This window comes from Dipodomys spectabilis, unplaced genomic scaffold, assembly GCF_019054845.1.
Source record: "Dipodomys spectabilis isolate Male_0828 unplaced genomic scaffold, ASM1905484v1 ptg000599l, whole genome shotgun sequence".
Lineage (NCBI taxonomy): Eukaryota > Metazoa > Chordata > Mammalia > Rodentia > Heteromyidae > Dipodomys > Dipodomys spectabilis.
Genome location: NW_024871276.1, coordinates 430,410 through 452,314, shown reverse-complemented (window position 1 = coordinate 452,314; position 21,905 = coordinate 430,410). Strand labels below are relative to the sequence as shown.

General features: G+C 55.7%; 1 protein-coding gene across 4 annotated transcripts in view; it reads left to right on the top strand.

The window, feature by feature from the left end:
* The window catches only part of Tspan18 (tetraspanin 18), a 144,901-nt gene that overhangs the window by 114,429 nt on the left and 8,567 nt on the right, over positions 1–21,905 (top strand). For 3 of the 4 annotated variants that reach the window (XM_042671094.1, XM_042671095.1, XM_042671096.1), the window contains 4 exons: positions 14,269–14,341; positions 15,111–15,305; positions 20,590–20,664; positions 21,484–21,582. In XM_042671094.1, coding sequence (XP_042527028.1) covers positions 14,279–14,341; positions 15,111–15,305; positions 20,590–20,664; positions 21,484–21,582 — 432 coding nt within the window. In that variant the 5' untranslated portion in view covers positions 14,269–14,278. Of the gene's footprint in view, positions 1–3,466; positions 3,486–14,268; positions 14,342–15,110; positions 15,306–20,589; positions 20,665–21,483; positions 21,583–21,905 lie in introns of those variants that run through there. The other variant, XM_042671097.1, reaches the window with a different exon arrangement.

The following is a 21,905-nucleotide window of genomic DNA, read 5'->3' as shown; positions in this document are numbered from 1 at the left end:
CCTCCCTTCCTTCCTTTCTTCCTTCCCTCTTTCCTGCCTCCTTCCTATCTGAACGAGAAGTGAATGATGAATCAGAGAACCAGATGGGCAGCAGCAGGACAGCCCTTTCCCTGTCCTGGCTTTCCTGCCCTGGCTTCCATCTAGGAGCCAGCTACCCCTTGAGCCTCAGCTGCAACCCATGACGACCAGCCTCTTCCAGAAGCATCAGGACAGGTGTAGCCCCATGGTGGGGCAGAGTATCCTGGGAAGGGGGGAATTCTTTGAGCCTCAATGATGAGGTCAAGTAAATCACATCCCTGTTTCACAGGCAATTTGACCTTTGCACTGTGCTGGGCAACCAGAAATGTGGGGAGAAGGGCAACAAATAGCATAGCTTTGGGATCCCTCAGTTCCCATCCTAGATCCATTTCCTCCAGGGTCTTGTCCTGTGAACTAAGGAGTTATCACCTCAGGCGACTGATGGAAGCCTCACCGAACAATGGAAAACAATCTATGATGTCCCTGCTGGAGCCCAGCCTCCTGAGCTCCTACTGGTTGCCTGATACTGCCCAAAGCTCCAGCTACCACCTCTTCCCTCTCAGTTGCAGGTACTCAAGTACTCAGCTACTGGGAGCCAAGTTCAACTTCCAAGTTTGTCTCTTAGGTGAACATGTACCTGGGAGAGCCCAATAGAATCCTTTCTGTAGAAAGCTCACCGCTTCTCTAGTTACGGTCTCCTCTTCTCTGATTCTCTTCTTCTCTCGTTCCATCTCTTCTGGTAACTTTTGCTGTTCAGAATTACACCCCAGAAGAGAGAACCATCTTCTTAACTCAGGTTAGCAAGAGTTCCTGGCATCTCCCAGATTGGTTCTGGAGTCACCTTTTGGGAGTTAAGATGCCAAGTCACTTAGCCAAGGTCACACAGCACAGAGAGGTAGGGTCAGGAGCCATTCTCCAGCCCCCTGCAGGAAATCCCGCCTGCCACTTCCTCTTCCTTAATTAACGCTGGCTGCCTGGGGAAATGAAACACCTCCCCGCATCCTTCCTTTTCCCTGCAAGGAGGCTCCCTGGGCCCCCTGCACCCAGCAGGGGCCCAGAGTCCCCAGGCTACCTCAAGAAAGCTGCTTTGTACAAGGGTGAACGCCTGCAGAGCCCCTAAATGAAAGGCAGACACCTCCCTCTTGGGGTCACAGGCCCAGAGCAAGCCTGGGGGAGTTATGTTCAGGTCCCATAGGAAGAGTGCTTTAAGAGACCAGGGTCCAGCTGAGTTGGCTGATGGCCTGCCAGCTCACCAGGAAGTGATGTGCATGTACCCACAGGCTGTGTGTGTGTGTGTGTGTGTGTGTGTGTGTGTGTGTGTGTGTGTGTGTGTGTGTGTGTGTGTGTGTGTGTGTGTGTGTGTGTGTGTGTGTGTGTGTAACTATGCACAGGTAGGGAGCTCTTGGAAGGAAGGGCCCAAGGCCAAGAGGGTAGAGCCTGGCCAGCCAAAGGTAGCTGACTGGCTTTGAAGTTTAAACTTAACCCAGATTTCTGGCTTACTTGGATTTGCCTTGAGTCCTTCTGTCCTCAGGAACAGTTCCTTCATGTGAGCCTATCCCATAGCCCCTTCCAGAGACCCTCTAGCAGCATCCAGAGCAGACCTGGGGGACACGTTCCTGGGGACCAACACCTTGTTCTGGTCTTGAGGATGTGGGGGGCGGGAGACTTCCCCACAGAGTTCAACACGCTCAAAACACCTGGTACCACAGGGAAGAGAGGAAAGACTCACTAGTGGAGTGGACAGCCCTACCCCACTCCCAGACCCTCTGCTCCAGAGAACTCTAGTTTGGGGGGGGGAGTTTGGGGGGCAAGTTTTTGTTTTGTTTCAGTACTGGGGTTTGAACTCAGAGCCTCAAGCACTGTACAAATTGAGCCATATTCCTAGTTCTTTTTTGTTCTTTTGAGTTAGTTACTTTCCCAAGTAGGATCCAAGCTGCACTGGACCTCAATCCTCCTATTTATGTCTGCTATGCAGCTGGGATGACAGGCATGTACCCTCTAATCACCCAGCCTTGGAAAACACTTGCTTCTAAATCTGCCCCCACGGTGTCCTGTCTGGCACTTCTCAGCTCTGTAGAGCCACAAATGGATCTGGATTTACTTTTTAACGTCATAAGCAGCTCATCAAATATCCAGGCCATCATTTGTATCCGAAAAGACAAGACCTGAGTTTTTCCCCTTCAGAAAAGGAGCTCTGGAGGGATTTTTTTTGGTGTGGGGGGTTCACTCATACTGGCTATGGGAAGATGGGGTCTTGGCCCACAGCAGGTAGGCTGACCATGGCTGTCCTAGTAGATCTCAGAGGGGCCTCTGCAAGTATCCACTGTGTGGACCCTTCCACACCCCCCACCCGCCTCCTACCCTGGCCTATACACCCTGTACAGGAAAGCCGTGCTCTAAGCAATCTCTGCAGGGGGCTCAGCCAGGGGAATTCTTGCTGGGTCCCAACAGAGCAGCAAGGTCACAGGCTCTTGGTCTTGGTGAGTGACCAGTTCTGTGTCCACCCACAATTCTTCCCTCCCCTCCCCCCCCCCCCCCGCTGCCTCCCCCCCCCCCCATTCTGGGGCTTGAAATCAGGGCCTGGCCACTGTCCCTGAGCTCCTTTGGCTCAAGGCTAGCACTCTACCACTTGAGCCATAGCACTACTCCCTCCCCTTCCCCCTGCCATTCTTTAGCCCCTGTACCCTCCTCCCTAAGCCCCGCTTAGCCTCCACAGATCCTGGGGAAACAAGGCTAGAGCTGTCTGCTGCAATTTGCTGGACACCATGTGCCCAGCATTTTCTGTTTGCTAAGGGAGGTCATTCCTTGAACCCCTCCATCCCCCACTCTGGGAGGAGGTTGTGTTCAAGGCAGGCTCAGAGAAGGGATGTCAGCCTGTCCTGAGGCCTGAACCCAGACTCTAGGGATGAACACTTTCATCCTTCCTATCCAAAAGCCAGGAGAACCCCATTCACTTCTAATCTTGCAGCTCAAGGCAAGCTCCTAAGTGTTCTTAAAGTCAGCCTGTGGCTGAGTCCTGCCCAGTCTCTTCCCGGAAAGCCCTGCTGGCCCTGCGCCTTCTACACTCAGCCGAGGTACACACCATCCCATGGTGGAGCCTAAGGGATTTACTGGCTGGATCTTCATAAAGTTGTCAACACCATTCTAGATAACTGGCTGGCACCTCCGCTCTTGCTCCCCCTGGCTTTGTCCCCCCACCCCAAGCACAGCCCACTGTGGGTTCTGCTCCATCCCCCAAAAATGGAGAACCCAAGATCCACCCCCGAAAAGACAAGGACAGTGAGGGGGTTCCGCCTTCCTAATCGAATACTCTGAAATCTTGGCTTTTTGAAAGTAGATCTTCTCAAGTCCAAATAGCTCCCAAGTCTGAAACACTTCTGGACCTAAGCTCTGCAGAGAAAACCAGCTCGATCAGCGTCATTCTTTTGCCAAAAAGGAGGAGTCCTGGCTGGAGCCATAGGCAGTGAGTAAGTACTTGCTCCTCCACCCCAGAGCAAGGGGTAGCTAGCCTCCTTCCTGGCTGGGACTCACCCCGGCATGGTGAACATTTGAGTGGCATGTGGACCAGCTCCATGGCAACGGAGCACATCCGAGCTCTACTTTGTCCAAGGCCCTGTGTGCAGGGAGAGGCCAAGCCCTCTGCCTCCCCTTCCCCAGCCCCCATCCTGCACATCTTTCTGACTCCAGGGGCTCTTTATGGGGCAGAATAAAAAAAAGCTGGACCCAGTTCCCCCCTGCCCATCCACAGGACAGCTTCTGATTCATTTCCTCAAAGGCTTTGCATCTCTGGCATGCTTGTCACCACCTCCGTTTGTCAGCTGTTTCCCCTCCATAATCTAACTCCACATACCTGTAGTCAGTCTTGTGGGAAAGGCTGTGATCTTCCTTAATTCAGGCCATGGGACCAGCATCAACTCAAGTGGTCCTGAGAAGACTCTCCTGTATTTGTTTGTTTGTATATTTATTGGGTGGCAAATGGAAGTTAGTGGCACCCCACAGGACTGTGGGGTAAGGCCTGGTGCTCCATTTCTGTTCACGCTATTCCTGGCCCTGAGTGTTTGCAGGAAGCCTCAAGTGACAGGGAGGAGGATTCCTGCCACCTCTGGATGAATGGATGAGTGGTTTCAGGAAGATCACCCCACATGGACCCCAGCATCATTCAGACAGAGATGTGAGCCAGGCCCAGGCAGAGAAATGGCTGAGACATTGACCGCAGGCCCTGGAACTGTGAAATGGGCGGGCAAGCTGCAGGGAGAGCACAGGAGCTTCCTGATTAGGAGTGTCTCCCACTCCGCGAAACAGAATCCACTCTGCCTCCATGAGGGGATGTAAGAATCAGGAGGGAGCGTGACACAAAGGACTGTGGTAGAGAGTCCGGGGCAGAGAGTCAGACTACGGCTAATGTAAAGCAGGAGAGCATTTGGTGAGATGCCGGGAAGAGCTGCCCTCTCTCACGGGAGCAGACATCCATGCGAGTGAGATTTCCTCCTGGAAGGTCTGGCTGTTTAGAAATAAATTTGATGTTGGCCGAGGCACTGTCCAAAGGGACTAGAATTTATTTGTTGTTTTATTTATTTTTGGGTCGATCCTGGGGCTTGAGCTCAGGGCCTGGGTGCTGGCTGTGAGCTTTTTGCTCAAAACTAGCACTCTACCACTTTGAGTCATAACACCACTTCAGTGTTTTGAGTATTGTATTAGAGATAAAAATTTCACGGGTACTTTCCTGCCCTGGCTGGCTTCAAACCGTGATCCTTAGATCTCAGCCTCCTGAGTAGCTAGGATTACAGACGTGAGCCACTGGCTCCTGGCCTTGAATTTCTTTTCATAGCATTAGCGAGACCATGAAGGTAGGAAAGTAATCAGCGGTCATTTCTCTGTGTGCATGTATGTGCACATGTGTCCTGTACATTGTATTAGAGTGTCCACTTGTGTATATACATCTGTGCACATATGTGTATATCTGCTGAGGCCTAAATCCAGGCCTTCCCTCTTGCCTGTGATCTTACCTCCCCTCTTGGGCCTCAGTTTCCACATCTGTAAAATGGAACACCAATTCTTCTTCCCGCTGTCTCCCCATCCCCCCACCCCACCCATGGGATCCTTGTAGTAGAACCCGTGATCTATAAAAAGTGCTCCCTGTCTGCCAGCCAGATATCACGTTGGAGCCACACTGCTCTAGGATCCAATCTGCCACCCACTCCACAGCTGTGTGGCCCAGCTGTGTCCCTTCCTTCTCCCACACCAGCTTCCTCTGCTGTGTCATGAGATTATGACAGAGGAGATGATGGGAAGGCATGGCCAGCACTGTCAGCCAGCATTTATGGGGACGAGGTAGGTTTCTTCTGTCCACCTGCAAGACACCTCCCTCTCTCCCCCCCAAGCACCCCACCCGCCCCTCATGTGCCCCCAGCTGTAGGATTGTGGCTCCCACCTCTTGCCCAGGGTCCACAGACCCCTACCAGCACAACAGTGGGTCCAGAAACCCTTCCCACACTTTTCTGTGGGAGGAGGGTAGGAATGGGGGTCGCTCCCCCAAACCCCTCATCCCAACTCAGACTTGTGCCCTTACCCTCCTGGTTCCCAGGCCCCCTTAATAGCCATGAACCCATTCAATATTTAAATCTGGATTGTGTAGTAGGCTAGGTTGCCCCAGCAACAGCCCTGCGTATTTTGGGATGGATCACCAGGTCTTTCAAAGGATCTCTTTTGAGCCCCAAGCTCGGGGTGGGGTAGGCGGGAGGCGATGAATGTAAGGAGGGAGAGATCCATTTGAGAAAGAGACAGAAGAGAAGAGAGTCAGAGACAAGGCAGGCTCTGCTCAGGACCTGGAGTCTGGATTTGAACCCGAACTTGTGGCTGCCAGCTCACTCTCTTCACCACTGGCATCTGCCTCTCAGCAGGTAGCAGGGGTCCTGGCCCGTGCCAGCCAGGGGCCTCAGGGCTAGAGCCCTGGTTCATCCCCTCACCAGCTAGTCTTCCCTGGGAAGCTTCCTTGCCATCTCTGAACCCCACATAAGTTAGAAAGGGGCTGAGGTACCGCTCCTGGCACATGGGGAACCTGGAGTGTTTAATGTGTTGATTTTATGAGACTTACTACCCCGGGTAGGTCTTAAGGAGACTCAGAAAGTGGAGGGTTTGTAGTCTATCTGGGGGAGGGTCCTATGGTCTTGAAAAGTCGGAAGCCCTGGCTTGAGCTGTCTGAGGGATGAGGCAAAGGTGGGAGGCACCTGCTGAGGGGTAAGAGTGACCATTGCAGTGCAGCTGAGTGACCTGAGGCAAGTTGCCTGCCTTCTCTGGGCCCAGTTCAATCACAGAGCAATGGTGGAGCGGACCCATCTGGGAGGGATCTCTTGAGGATCTGCGCACCCTTAGTTCACCGCCAAGTACACAGGAAGAGCTGACCAAAGGCAGGCTGTGGTTAACATGATGGTGTATGAAGTTTCCAGTGTAAAGCAAGGCCTTGGCTGGGTAAAGCAGCAGGCATTGCTTGGACGAGGCTGGCCGTGAAAGTGTGTGTGTGTGTGTGTGTGTGTGTGTGTGTGTGTGTGTGTGTGTGTGTGTGTCTGTCTGTCTGTCTGTCTGTCTGTCTGTCTGTGTCTATATCTGTGTCTAGAGGAGCCGCACGAGCAGCTGAGGCAGGGCCATCATGACAAGAGCCTCAGGTCCACTGCTGGCCATCTCCTCAGGCCCAGGTCCCACGGAGCTATGGGTTGCCCTTCTGTAAGCCTGGTCATGGGACTCGTACAGAGGCTGAGGGTGCTCACGGGGAGAGAGGATGGGAGGAGAGCATGCTGGGAGATCCAGTGGTGGAGAATGCTGGGTTTGGCATCCACGGTGGCTGTGAGCATGCCCTCCCTGAATCCCACCAAGGCAGCCAAGCCTCCTGCCCCTTCCCATCCGTAGCCCCTTCCCTGGGCATTGGGTACAGCTGGACTCGGGCTGCCCCCTTCTCCGCTCAGCAGGCCAGCGCGGCTTCTCCCTGCCCCCTCCCAGTCCGGGCTCCCTGGGGCCTGGGCCAGTAGGTGCCTAGCCAGTTCTGCCCTGCTCACGCCTGTCTTTGCAGATTGCTGGGCATGGCTGGCAGAGCTGGCCTGGAGGGTTCAGCTGTGCTCAGGATGTGAACGGACCCCAGGGAGGGACAATCTCCTCATTCTTGAGCCCTTAGACATAATTTTTTGTCCACTTCAGCCATACCTGGGTACTGGACACCCCACTGGTCTTGAATTCCAAGGATGTGGAGGGCCGAATCCTTGTCTGATACGCACAGTGGCTTCCTCTGGCCTCTGCACCTGCCAAGCTCAACACCCTTCACCCAGCCCCTTGCTCACCTGACCTCTAGCACCCTGACTGTGATGGAATCTTCCCAGGGCTCATACCCATAATCCTAGCTATTTGGGAAGCTGGGATCTGGAAGATCATAGTTGGAAGCTAGCCCAGGCAGGAAAAAAATCTGCTAGATTCCTTGAAGCCTTTGCAAACAGCCTACTTGAGTTCAAGGCCAGGTTCAGACACAAGCGTGGGCTTGGTGCTTCTGTGGCCCCCGTGTTAGGAAGGCAGTTGGTAGGGCAGTGGGAGACACCTATGGTGACCTGGGTCACTCTGGGGACCAGCAGGCTCCAGGTCCCTAGAGCCACACTCTGGAGGAAAACCAGGGTCAAAGAGCAAAAAACCCTTCTTGTCTCAAGACTTCATCCAACTTACTATGTGATTTGAGTCCAGGGAGCCACCGTATCCCCAGCTTACAAACAAAGAGTGCCTATCTTACAGGAGTGGGAGGAGGCAGTGACATTAGGTGTCAGCACAAATCAGTCTTAGGAAGCTGTTAGGAGTTGGTGGTTCTCACCATGCTGTGTGGCTGTGAGCAGGACTCTATCCCTCTTTGGGACGCAGCACTCCCCATGATCATGAGGAGTTAGACAGCCCCAGCTAAGGCTATTTTTTTTTTTTTTTGTCAGTTGTGGGGCTTGAACTCAGAGCCTGGATGTTGTCCCTGAGCTCCATTTGCTCAAGGCTAGCACTCTATCACTTTGAGCCATGGCACCACTTCTAGTTTTCTGGTTGTTAATTGGAGATAAGAGTCTCACAGACTTCCTGCCCAGGCTGGCTTTGAACCATGATCCTCAGATCTCAGCCTCCTGAGTAGGTAGGATTGCAGACATTAAGCCACGGATACCCAGCTTGGCTCTTCTTCTGTAAAGACTGTCATGATGGAAATACCCATGGGAGTCCTAGGACAGACGGAAAGCCCATTACAAGGCCAGAGTTCCCTGGCTGGTCTCACAGATGTTGCCCACGCCCTTTGGCCCCTCAACAGCCAGAACTCAGTGAGTACGGGGTCCAGGGAGGCTGTCATTGAAGATCCAATTACATCCATAGCGGGTTTTGCTTCCCGGGTACCGTCAGCCCTCAGGGGCGCTCCCCCCTCTGGAGCCTAATTAGCTTGTAGCCCCCATTCATCTGTGTCCATATCCCTGAGTGCCATTGGCCAGGCGTGCCAGAATTCAGAGCCAATTGCTTGTTTATGAGCCGTCTGTCTTGGGACAAGGCCCGGCAGTCCCAGCCAGTGAGCACAGACCTCCCCTCCCCAGCCTCCAACCCCATGGCGAGAATCCGTGTTCTTCTTACAAACCTCAGCCTGCACGCTGATGGAGAAAAGGGGATGGGTCTAGGGGTCCCAGATGCAGCCCTTCCTGAGCCCTTGACTCCTTCATGATTGCCGCCGTGAGAGGAAAGGATGGTAACATTGTGTGGAGGATCAAGTGAGATCAGTGGAAGTAAAGGCTAGGAACTCAGCGCCTGGCATCAGTAAGTGGCGATTCCTGCCCTGTGGTCCCCACACATCCAGGCTGGATCCCCATCCTCTGTCCTGCCAGAGCATGCTTCTCTGAGTCCTGGGGTTATCGATCCTTACTACTCTTGAATGAGTGGCCTCTGTGCCTTGGACCAAGCTCAGGGGGCAGGTGCCAGGGAAGAAGAGCAAGAAGGAACTTTTTTGTGTGCTGACCGGTATATGAATACTTCTATGCCATCGTATAATCCTTGGGGTGATGCTAGCTGCTGAAGAGCCCCCTGTCACATATGAGGAACGGGGGCTCCAGCGGCAAGGAGACCCTATGGGGCTCTGTCCTGGACCATGGCGCCCTCTCCTGGCAGTGATGTGCATAAGACATTTCTAGGTGCTTGTGCTTTTCTCCAGTGGAGTGTCTTCTCCCAATCCACCTGCCTCTTTTCTTTCTCTCTCTCTCACTCTCGCTTTCTCCAGAAAGCTGCCCAGGGGCTGGGGGGAGTGAGAGTGAGAAGAATGATTTATGAACTGAGCTGTTCTTCTTCATCAGAGCGCCCCTCCCGACCCCACTCCCTGCAGATGGGCTGAGCCGCCATCTGGGGCACTTAATAAAGCTGTCTGGCCCAGGCAGGAGCCTGCTGTGGAGAGCCCCGGGGCACAGTGTGACCTCGGCCCCATCCTCGCCCCTCTCTGGGCCTCAGGGGCTCCCATCTGTCAAGAGATGGCAGCGCTGGATTGTCCCCTGCCAGAAGTCTCCAGCTGGCTCGGGGGAGGATGCTAGCGGCTTCCAGAAGCTCTGTGCTTGCTTGCTTGACTTGGGATAGAACAGCACTGGGTTCAAGCTCCCCCACTTTGACAACCCCTTCACGAGCATGCCCCGTGGAACTATATCTTGTCAGAAGTCTGCTTTGGAGACCAGCAGTCTCCCCTGAATCACAACTAGGCCCCACCTAAGCAGGTAGACAAACACAAGGCAGTTAGTGACCTTCTGTGGGCTTTAATGGCCTTGCCCATAAAATGGGGTCATAACAGCACCCACCTTGCTAGGTAAGGGTTAAATGAAATGATTCAAGAGATGTGCAATGTGCAGTCTGGTTCTTTCTTTTTTTTTCTTTGGTTGTGCTAGTCCTTGAACTCAAGGCCTAGGCACTGAGCTTTTTCCGCTCAAGGTTAGTGCTCTACCACTTTGAGCCACAGTGCCACTTCCAGCTTTTTGGTGATTAATTGAAGATAAAAGTGTCACAGACTCCCAAACTTACCTGCCCTGGCCGACTTCGAACCACATTCCTCAGATCTCAGCCTCCTGAGTGGTTAGGATTATAGGCGTGAGCTCCCAGTACCCAGCTTGCGGTGTGGTTCTTGGTAAATGCTTGATCCAATAAATCATGATCCAGTTCAATTTCACAACATCACAACAATCAGTCTGAATTCAGGGGGCCGTTTGGGGATAAATATCTGCATCCCTGCTGACATAAATATCTGACATCCCTGCCCTATGTGTTGTGTCCCCCCCCACACACACACACACACATACCTCTGCAGTGACAATGTGGCTGTGTGGCTAGACAGCCATGTATTCTCCACAGGTGATGATGGTGAAAGTTGTGTCCCATCATTTTGCAGCGTTTTGCAGCTCTCCAGTCCTTCCCAGCCACCTTTGGTTTCACAGTGGGTGGTGACAGTGTTCAGAGGGGGAACTTGGCATCTTGGGGAGGGAGGGTAGGAGGGTACTAGCCATCCCAGGGTCTCAAGGACACTGAAGTGCTGGCCCCAGCACTTCATAAGCAGTGCTGAGGAGGATGCAGGACGGTGGCCCCAGGCTGTCCTCTCGCAGGACAGACAGGAGTGAGGCTATGGAGGGTCTCCAGGAAAGAGAGAAGAAAATGGAGCGTTGCTCAGGGAAGCTGCACTGCAGAGCGGGTATGCCTGGGATAGGGAGCTGTGGTGGGTGGTGCTACCTTCCTTGTTGCCTGTGTGGTAGCGTGCAGAGGAAGATAAACTTGTCACATTCAGGCAACAGCCTAAGGGGCCGGGATGGAGGAAGGAGAGGGGTAGGAGAAGACCACAGTCCTCTCCTGCTCCCCTGAGCCCTGGGACCCCGCATGAGCCGGCCTCTGTCTACAACTCCAGGCCCAAGGCTGAGGGACCCCAGCTCCCAGGAGGAGTCAGATAGCTTCACCCAACAAGGTCCCCGCCCAAACCCTGGGCTTTCCTGGGCCAGGGAGCCTCTCCTCTGCCCCCATGGTGTTCATCCTGCCCCCCCCTTGCTGGTACTGAGGCTTGAACTCAGGGCCTGGGTGCTGTCCCTAAGCTTTTTGTCCACTCAAGACCATTGCTCCTCTATTACTTGAGCCACAGCTTCACCTCTGGTTTTCTGGTGGTTAATTGGAGATTAGAGTTTCACAGACTTGCCTGCCAGGGTTGACTTTGAACTTAGATCCTCAGATCTCAGCCTCCTGAGAAGCTAGGTTTATGGGAGTTGGTGCAAGCTCTCGCTTCCCCACTCCAGGGGGTGGGCCCACCATTGCTTACGCAGAGTGAGACATGAGCCAAGTCACTTCTCTCCCTCTCGGGCTCAATTTCACCAATGTAAAACTGCCAGATGCCTTGAAGCTGGCTCACACACAGACAGGGTAGATAGGTGACGTGTGCCTGACTGTGTAGGCCAAGTAGAGGTACCAGCTCCTGGGCCACAGCGAGCTCTGGGAGTGGGGGGCCCTCCCCCTGTCTTCCCCTGCCTTCCCATCTCCTTAGGACTCACCTTTGCCATCCTCCCTATGGCTCAGAAGGAGGTACACCAGTGGGATTAGCCCCTCATCCCAAGGGCTCCTAGGCCCTGTTATTTCCAGGGTTTTGTTTTCTCCAATCTCTACCATACCCTCATTCCCCAGCATAGCAGAGAGAAAGGAAGGAAGGGAGAGGGGAATGGATGGATAGCTGGATGGTAGATGGGTGTATGGAAGACAAATGAGTGGGTGGATGGATGAGTGGATGGATGGATGGGTGGGTGGATGAAGATGGATGGATGGATGAGTAGATGGCTGGATGGATAGATAGATGGATAGATGCATCCGTGGGTGATGGAGAGGTAGACAGAAGGATCAACAGTTGGGTGTACAGGTAGATGGGTAGATGGATGGACGGGTAGGTGGATAGATAGAAGAGTGGGTATACAGGGATAGTTGATGGATGGGGTGGGTGTGTACAGGGGGAGATGGATGGGTGAATAGATTAATGAATGGATGTATACATAAATGAATAGATAGAGAGGAAGGGAAGAAGGGGAATTTTTCAGCCACCAGACCTTATGCCAAGTGAGCTATCACTTGGGAAAGACTCCACACAGGTATCTTAAGGCCTTGTACTCTTACCTCTTTGCGGGAAGGAACCACGCCCCTTCCTCCCCTCCCCTCCCTTCCCCTCGACCTTCCCTCCCTTCCCCTCCCCTCCCCTCCCCTCTCCTCTCCTCCCCTCTCCTCCCCTCCCCTCCCTTCCCCTCGACCTTCCCTCCCTTCCCCTCCCCTCCCCTTCCCTCTCCTCCCCTGTCCTCTCCTCTCCTCCCCTCCCCTCCCTTCCCCTCGACCTTCCCTCGCCAGCCTGTCCTCTAACCCAGTGGGGAAGCAGACCTGGGTTGTGGGATTGTTGGCGAGCTGATGGAACAGGAGACTCCATGTGAACCCTCTGACTTCCTAAGTCCAGCCTCATTTCCACTGCTTGGAGCTGGCTCTGAGGAACTTTCTGACAAATCCTTACGCACAGCCAAGGAATGCTGCTCAGCATCACACTTCTCGCTGATGGGAGGCTGGGGAGGACGTTGGTGAGCCAGGTCCTGCCGGCATTCACTCTGCTGACGCATTACTGAGCATGCCCAGGTGCCGCCCAGTGCCACCCACGCCCACCACTTTCCTCTGTTTATCACCATGTGCAGCCAGGCTGGCATCCACAAAGCCCCTGCCAGAAGCTTCCAGCTCAGCCTAGAGAGCTCCCTCCAGGGGCTGCCATCTGGGCAGGAGGTGGTCAGGGACGGCCCTGACCAGGGACTCCTAAGGGTTAGGAACTTGTCAGTGACACAGATGGCACAGGTGACAAGCCACCTGCCCGGCTGGGAGGAGGGATGGGCTACCTGCCCGGCTGGGAGGAGGGATGGGCTGCGCCTCCCTGACCTCCTGTGGAAATGGGATCTGTTCTCTTACAGAGCGAACTGGGCCGGAAGACAGACATAAAGACATAAAGACCCTTAAGAGGTGTTAACTCACACCAGTCCTATACCCGGCCTGCTCTAGACTCTTGACAACATGGCAGTCTTTACAAAGACACATTCTACTAGAGGCAGATGTATATCACCAAAACAAGTTTTGAAAAGTAGCCCATAGAATGTGTAATGTGTCTACAGGAGGCCGGCCATGCTGCTTGGCTCACATCTATCACTAATTCATTCTGGGACTTGGCCTTCGGCTTTAGCATGACAGTGGATGAGGGCCCAAGAGGCTATTTTTTCCAGAAGAGGAAGAAGACAATGCCAGGCACCAATGGCTCACGCCTGTAATCCTAGCTGCTCAGGAGGCTGAGAGCTGATGATTGTGGTTCAGAGCCAGCCCAGGCAGGAAAGTCTGTGAGATTCTTATCTCCAGTTAATTACAAACAAAAACAGAAAACAAAAACCTGAAGTGGTGCCGTGCCTCAAAGTGGCAAAGTGCTAGCCTTAAGCAAAATTGCTCAGGGACAGCACTCAGGCCCAGAATTCAAGCCCCACAACTGACCAAAAGAGAGAGAGAGAGAGAGAGAGAGAGAGATGAGTCTGTGCATTGGAGGAAGCGGGCTGAATGGAGCAAAGGACTTGGCATCCATCACAAATGAAGGTGGAGAGTCAGGGCTCTGCATCCAGTCAGACCCACATTCTGTTCTTCAGCATGGCCACGCTGTGTGACCTTGGAGGGGTGTTGCCCCCTCTCTGGGAATCTCAATCCCCTCACTGTAGTAACAGAATGGCTGGCTGTGCCTGGGTCCTGGAGCTTTGAGGATTAAGTGTGATTGTGCCCGTTCTGTACGGGTCTGCTAGGTGCTTCCAGCTGTTGACGTGATTGCCTTCTGGCGTCATGCCCTGGGCTTGCCATTCTCCATTTGTGGTTTGGGGCTGACCTGGAAGGAAGCTCCCTCTGTGGCACCTGACTTGACGGTGGTCCTAGCCACAGAGCCTAGGGGCTGTGACTCCCCGCTCCTCTGTGGGGCTGCAGAGAGAATGGTAGAATGGAGACTTACACCTGGGAAGACTGGTCTCACCTCCTCCCTCCTGCAGCCCACGGGGGGAGGGGGGAATCCCAGTTTCTAGGAGAGGAACTATTCTAACTCCTTCCTCCACTAGCCCCAAGGGTAGAGCTGGCTTCTGCTGCCCCTCCCACTCCCCCCCACCTCCAGGGCTGCCCCCCCCCCCCAGCAGGAGGACTGAAGGAGCTTTGTTTTTGTAGGAGGAGCATCATGGAAGGTGACTGCCTGAGCTGCATTAAGTATCTGATGTTCGTTTTCAATTTCTTCATATTTGTAAGTGTTCCTGGCTCTCTCCGGCCTTCACCGTGGCAGAGCTATCCCCAGAGTGAGATTTGGTGGGGCCGGGGGCGGGGGGGGGCAGGAGGGGCAGAAACACCTGCCTGGCAGACTTTCCCAGAGGAGTCCCTGCATGCCCACCCCACTCCCCCATCAGTAGAGGTTTCCTACAGACGCTGGTCAGGGCCAGGCTGGGGGCTTGGGGCTGGCCCGTGGGCAGCGGGGAAAAGAGGAGGGGAGGAGGAGAAGGAACCCCTCCAGGCTCATCCCAGGCTGCAGGGCTGAGCCCGGTGGGCACTGAGGGCTGGAGCTTCTCTGGAAAGAGTCCTCTCAAAACCCAGAGGGAGGCAGGTGCCGGTGGCTCACACCCATAATCCTAGCTACTCCGGAGGCTGCGATCTGAAGATCATGGTTCAAAGGCAGCTGTGGCTCAAGTGGTAGAGCTCCAGCCTTGAGCAAAAAATAAATAAATAAAGCTCAGGCCCCAAGTTGCAGCCCCAGACCCAAGCTGTTGCCTTGTGCCCAGCTCTGCAGGTCTGAGTGCCCCAGCCAGGCAGGAGCAGCTTCTAACCTCCCTGTGTCGTCTCCTCCTCCTCCTCCTCCTCCTCCTCCTCCTCCTCCTCCTCCTCCTCCTCCTCCTCCTCCTCCCTCCTGCTCCTCCTGCTCCTCCTCCTCCTCCTGTTCCTCCTCCTCCTCCTCCTCCTCTTCCTCTCCTCCTCTTCTCCTCCTCCTCTCCTCCTCCTCCTCCTCCTCCTCCTCCTCACAGCTGGGGGGCGCCTGCCTGCTGGGCGTGGGCATCTGGGTCCTGGTGGACCCCACCGGCTTCCGGGAGATCGTGGCCGCCAACCCTCTGCTCATCACGGGCGCCTACGTCCTGCTGGCCATGGGTGGCCTGCTCTTCCTGCTGGGCTTCCTGGGCTGCTGCGGTGCCGCCAGGGAGAACAAGTGTCTGCTGCTGTTTGTGAGTCCTGGTCCCCACCCTGCGGGAGGCTGGGGTGGGAGTGGGGGTGCGGGCCCCCGGGCCAGGTCCCACCTCCACCCTGACGCCCACAGCCCTTCCCAGCTGGACCATGTTGGCACCGGTGTCTGCGTCCAGCCCTGGTACCTCGACCCTCGTGGCTGTTGGTCTGGAGGCCCTGACGTGTCCAGAGACTAGGGAGGACATCTCAGGTGCGCTGAGCTCCCCACAGGCTCCCCACGGGCCTCTGGGGACCAGCTGCTGCTTTGTTTCAGACAGGGTGTTCCCAGGTAGCTCAGGCCAGCCTCCGCCCTTCCATCCCAAGCTTCCAGATCACAGGCCTGTGCTCCATGCCTGGTGCTGGGAGCTCACTTTCCTCCAGACTTCATTCTTTCCCTCCTTCCTTTCCTCCCTCCATTCTTTCCTCTCCCTCCTTTTCTTCCTGTCTTCCTCCTTCCTTCTCCCTCTTTCTCCCCTCCCTCTCCCTCTAATCTCTCTCCGCCCTCTTTTTCTCTCTTCCTCTCTTTCTTCCTTTCTCCCTCCTCTCCTCTCCTCTCTTCTCCTCTCCTCTCTCCTTTCCTCCCTTCTCTTTCTCCCTCCCTCCTTCCCTCCCTCCCTCCATCCCACCTTCTCTCCCTTCCTCTCTTCCACTGGTTTTCACTGCCACCCTAAGAGGTCCAAGCCCTGGACCAGAACCTGTCCAGCCTATGTTCCCGCTCAGAGGTGCATTCACCCTGAGCTTTGGACCAATGAGCCTTTCTCTGGCGCTTGCTACTTGCCTTTGTACTTGGCCTCTGCCTACAGTTGGAATGAGCACCGCCATCCCAACCTTGGCCCCAGACCAAATGCGAACACTGATATTCACCATGATGTTTTTTTCTTGTTTTCCTACAAAAACCCTAATGTATGCCTCCTTAGTCACACAGCTAAGATCACCGCCTTCAGACATATTTGTTTCTTTTTCTTTTTTCTTTGGCAATGTCAGAATTTGAAGTCCTCCATTTGTCCAGCCAGTGCTCTACTACTTGAGCCATGCCTCTAGCCCAGCTTTTTCTGGTTAATTTGGAGATGGAGTCCTAAGGACTTTTCTGCCTTGGCTGACCTCCAATCATGAGCCTCCAGCACCCAGCCTCACACCTACTATGCACAAGGCCCCAATCTGGGGAGGTCACGGCTGAAGGAAGCCTCGTGCCTGAGGCTGGCTGGGCTTGCCGGTGCTCCTGGGGTGGGTGACCTTAGGAGGATCAGTACCCGGCCCACCCTGGGAGGCAGACATCCTGCACAGTGTCGCTGGCCACGCCATGAGCCACCACAAGATGCCCAGTAGCCCACAAAAGCACAGAGGGCCAGGGACTGGGCTTCCCAGGTGTGAACTGCACAGATGTCCCACTGGGAGAGACATCCTGAGCGCCCCCTGGTGGGACACCCTCGCCATGGCGGCTCATGCACAGAGTTGTGGAGGTGACACCACAAACCTGCCCAGACACCGCCCTCGCCTGGGACCCCGGGGACTTACCCGCTGCTGGACCCAGCCCTGCAGCCAGCACAGGAAGCCAGCTGTGCCGGCACTGGCACAGCCCAGGCTCTGCGGCCTCCTGAATCTCCAGCTTGGGGCTCGCTGCCAGCTGGACCAGGCCAGCCATGTCTGCTCTGCCCACTGCTTAGCCAGAAGACTAGAGCCAGGACAGGACAGGGTGGTATCTGTCCTGAGAGAGCCAAGGCCCGGCTGCCGCCCGTCCCCACTGTCCTTGTAGCCTCTCTCTGTGCTCTCTGCCCTCTGCTTAGCTGCTTTCCTTCCTTTCTCCCTCCCTCCCTCCCTCCCCTCCCTCCCTCCCTCCCTCCCCTCCCTCCCTCTCTCCCTCCCTCCCTCCCTCCCTCCCTCCCTTCCTCCCCTCCCTCCCTCCCTCCTTCCCTCCCTTACTCCCTTCCCCTCTCTCTTCCTTCCTACCCACCCCATCTTAACCAATAATCCAGGAGTGGCGGTGCATGCCTGTGATCCCAACTACACAGGCCACATTCATCTCATATGTAGGAGGATCAAGGTCTGAGACCGGCATGGACAAAAGTAAAAGATCTTATCTGAAAAATAGCTACAGCATAATAAGGGCTGGAGGCTTGACTCACCATTAAGTCAGCCAGCTTAGCAATCACTATGCCCTGAGTTCAAATTCCAGTACCGTCAACCCCCTCCCCTCCAAAAAAAACCCTGCAACCAAACAACAACAAAAAACGATGACCTAGAAAGCAACCACATTTTTTCCCTCTCCCAACCTGAAGCTGGCTGGGTACTGGGTCCAGCTGGGGGGGGGGGGGGGATGGCGGCAATGAGTGTCACCCCTGTGGCCTCTGAGAGCCTTTGGGAAACTTTGTTCTTTAGCCTGCTAGGAGGAAGGACTGGTCTGGAAGGGCCTGAGACAAGCTGATGTCAGCTGTCCTGGGAGCCAGGTCAGAGACAGACCCAGGGAGCCCTGGAGAGGGGTATCTGGGCCTCCCCTCCTCCGCTCGGAGGATGAGAGCCCACAGGGCCCCGTGACGGTCTGACCAGTAACCGCCAGCCAAGCCCAGCAGATCTGAGAGCACCGCTCAACAGCATGCCCATGGAGGTGCACCACGGCACTGGCAGAGACCACAGGACATTTGCACCTATCATTCAACTTTTATACTAACCCTGTCCCCTTTGGTGACATTATAGTATCCCAGGGAGCCTTTTTAGCAATTTATCTAAAGGTTCCTGATTTCATTTTATTTTATTGCTGGTCTGTGAGGCTTGAACTCAAGGCCTGGGCACTGCCTCTGCTTTTGCACTCAAGGCTAGTGCTCTACCACTTTGAGCCACAAGGCACTTCCAGTTGTCTGGTGGTTTATTGGAGATAAGAGTCTCATGGACTTTCCTGCCTGGGCTGGTTTTGACTGGGATCCTCAGATCTCAGCCTCCTGAGTAGCTAGGATTACAGGCGTGAGCCACCAGTGCCTGGCTTAAGGTTCCTAGTTATTAAAAGACACTTTTTAACAAAGGCATGCAAAACCAGAAAAGAGACTAGCTGGAGGGGGGCGGGGTGTACTTAAAGATAGATAAGCTAAACATGAAGTACAAAATTGGTAAATATTTATTAGAAACAAGAACAGGAAACAGATGGGTTTGCAAAGCCTAGAAAAGCTTACAAGTAGACAAAAGAGCAGTTTCGGTATCTGTTGGGTTTGGGGTTTTTTCTTTTCCCCAGACTAAGAAAAGTGCCATAAATTCAAGGTTCAGGAAACGAGAGGCAGATGTGTCTTTCAGCAGTTAACACCGGGAGGGCCGTGAGGGGCAGCTCCAGGGCAGCCTCTGCCCATGCGTTTCCAGTTCATTCTATCTCCCGGTGTTTGACCTCGACACAGGTGGACCGCTAGGGTAGGCTGTGTCTGCCTGGATGCATACTCACTGGACACCTGCTCGGGAAATAGTCCTAACAGGAAGGAACCAGGATGAGAGGAAGAGGAAGAGCTTGGACATTAGAGTTTTGGGTCTCTTGTCTGTGTGTCCTCAGGCTGGTTACTTAACCTCTCTGAACCTAAGTGTCCTATGGAACATGTGCATCACCACCTCCCCTTCCCTGCCATTCTATGGTGTTCAGGAGAAGACAGTCACCTTGCTGAGTGCCCCTCCTAGCTCGTTTGATACATGGGAAGGAAAGAATCAGAGCTGGCCATCAATAAAGGTGGGGGGCAGAGGGACTGTCCCCCCTGGCTGGTGAGAGGACTCGGGGACCCCGAAGGTACAGTGGCTCCTGCGACCTTTCTACACCTCACCCCCTTGGCTCTCAGCCGCTCCCGCACCCCCACTGTCTTGGGGACGGGGCTGTGCACCGGCATTACCTTGCTGAGGCCCCGCTGTGGACGGGCCCGGGGTCGGAGGCCCCCGGGTGAGCTCCTGGGGCAAGCAGCGTTCTGCAGAGCCTGAGATCACGGGCCTGGGCGTGGAGCAGGGATGCAGAGAGGGCACCCCTGCGCCCTGATTGGGTCCAAGCATTGAGAAGCTGCGCCACGCCTCTACTATCTGTGGCCCAGCATCCCCAGGGCATCTCGAGGCCCAGACGTTTGGAACCCACGCGCGGCCGCTGCCACTGGGGGCTGCACAGCGTCCGCAGGGTGGGGATGAAGACAGAGAGCCTCTGATGGCGGAGACCCTTCTGGGATAGGGTGTGCCGGGGGGGGGGGGGGTGACGGGGGGCGGGGGCAGGGGGGCGGGGGGGGGAGGTTAGGGCACCGAGATCGAGGCCCAGGCCCTGCGCTTGTCACAGCTCACACACACGCTCTGCGGGGACATTCTGACCACATCCAAGCCTGTCCCGGCGAGCTGGGTGGTGACCCCTGCCACCAGCCCCCAGGGTGGGCGGGAGGCCATGTTACCATTTTACCAAAGTGCCAACGGAGGTTCCCAGGGTATCACGTGGTTGTTCTGGGCTCCTGGTGGCACAGAGCTGGCAAGGGGGGGACAGGAGGTGTCCTGACCTCCTAACCAGCCTGGCCCAGCACCAGCCGGCGACTGTCAGGACTCAGGGTGGTCAGCAGGGCAGCTGGGAGGGCATACCCCCCACCCCCCCTTGTAGGCCCTTCTAGACTTCCTGAATGTCAAAGAGGCACCGGGGACACTGAGGGACGAAGACCATTCTCTTCTCCTCTGCTGACAGTCCTGAGCCCCAGACCCGGCCAGAGAGCGGGGCTGGGGTGCTTCCAATAGCCAGGTCATCATGTTGAGTCCTGGGCTCAGCAGGCCTTCCTGGCTAGGGCAGCCGAGTGACAGCATGGTGGTTCATATGGGGAGCAGGGGAAGAGAGGGGCTCTGGGTTCAAGGTCAAGATCACAGACTCTGGATTTGCAGCCTTCGGTAGTCCAATCTGCCTCCTTTTATTTGGGCCGGAGATGGCCCTGTTTCTCGTGGGACCAGAGGCTGGGGGGGGGGGTTGGCCCCAGGGCCACAGAGGGGTCCCAGGCAGTCTCCTTCCAGGGCCGCCACCGCCACCGCGCAGGGTTGTTCAGGCTACACAGCGCACAAGCTGCCTCTCCGTGGGGCACCATTGGTAGGGGAAGCGTACTATTTTTGTCTACTTTGTTTCCTACTTTGTATCACGGTGCCGTTGACTCGGGAGCTCCTTGGCGTGTTGTCTGATTGACAGCAGTGAAACTGCTCTTAGGAAGGGGGCGCCCATCAGCGGTGACAGGCGGCAGGGTGCAGGCTCCGGCCGCCCTCCACCCACCTCAGGGTCTCAGGAGTGCTGCCCCCCACCGCCCCTCTCTCTCCCCGCAGTTCTTCATGTTCATCCTGGTCATCTTCCTGGCGGAGCTCTCCGCAGCCATCCTGGCGTTCATCTTCAGGGAAAACGTACGTACCCACGTGCCCTGGCCACCCTTCAGCGTTGGTGTCCCCCTCCTCAGAGCTGTCTCTCCCCACCAGACGCCAGACGCTCACGCCTGTAATCCTAGCTACGCAGGAGACTGAGATCTGAGGATCATGGTTCAAAGCCAGCCCGGGCAGGATGGACCGTGACAGTCTTTATCTCCAGTTAATCACCAGAAGATGGCGCTGTGGCTCAAAGTGGTCGAGCACTCGCCTTGAGCAAAAAGAGCTCAGGGACAGCACCCAGGCCCTGAGTTCAAGCCCCAGGATTGACGAATACGCTATAGTCAGGAGGCTCTGAGGCTTTCCACCTCTAATTCTGGAACATGACTGGTGATAGCCTGGTAGCGGGGGGGGGGGGGGTCACACTGTCATGTCAGGGAGGCTCAGCGCACCCCACGGTGTCATCACTCTGCCCCGTGGAGGCTCCAGCTCTCGGGCGGGGGTTGGGGGGCGCTGCTCTCCACCCCTGGAGCAGACAGGAACCGGGCGCCTCAGCCAATGGAGCCTGGACACAAGGCAGGAGAGGGATGAGGCTGGCTGGAGCAGCCGGCCGTGGGGCAGGAAGGGGAGGGGCGAAGGCAGGCGGCCTGTGGGGGGACTGGACTTGGCACCCAGGAGTCTCCGCTGTGTCCCACCTGCACCCTGGCTCCTTGCTGGCGTACCAGGGGCCCCTCGGAGGTGGAGGACCCTGCCCAAGTTGACAGCTAGGGAGGATTTAAGGAGCCCTGGCCCCAGGATGGAGGGGGGAGAGGGAGAACACCCAGCCCTGGGCCTCAGTGTCCCCCCCTCTTCTGTCCCCAGCTCACCAGAGAGTTCTTCACCAAAGAGCTCAGCAAGCATTACCAGGGCAATAACGACACCGACGTCTTCTCGGCCACCTGGAACTCAGTCATGATCACAGTGAGTGCCCTCCTCCGTGCACCCCACCCCCATGCAAGGAGTATTCAGAGCCACAATTGCCAGCACAGTACACACTGGACCCAGCCATCCCCACCCCTGCCCTGTGCCAGGCAGCAATCATCAATCACCACGCCCAGACCTGGCCTCCCAGGCAGTCACAGCCAATCGATGGCCATCCCAAGTCTGCCTGGCACGCATCGGGGCTGTCCCTGCCTTGGGTCGTCCAGTGGCAGTCATTGTCATGGAGGATCATCACAGTGACCGTCTGGTGGGTAGCAGTTGTCCCTGCAGCCCCTTCCACAGAAGTCACTGACGCTAAGAGA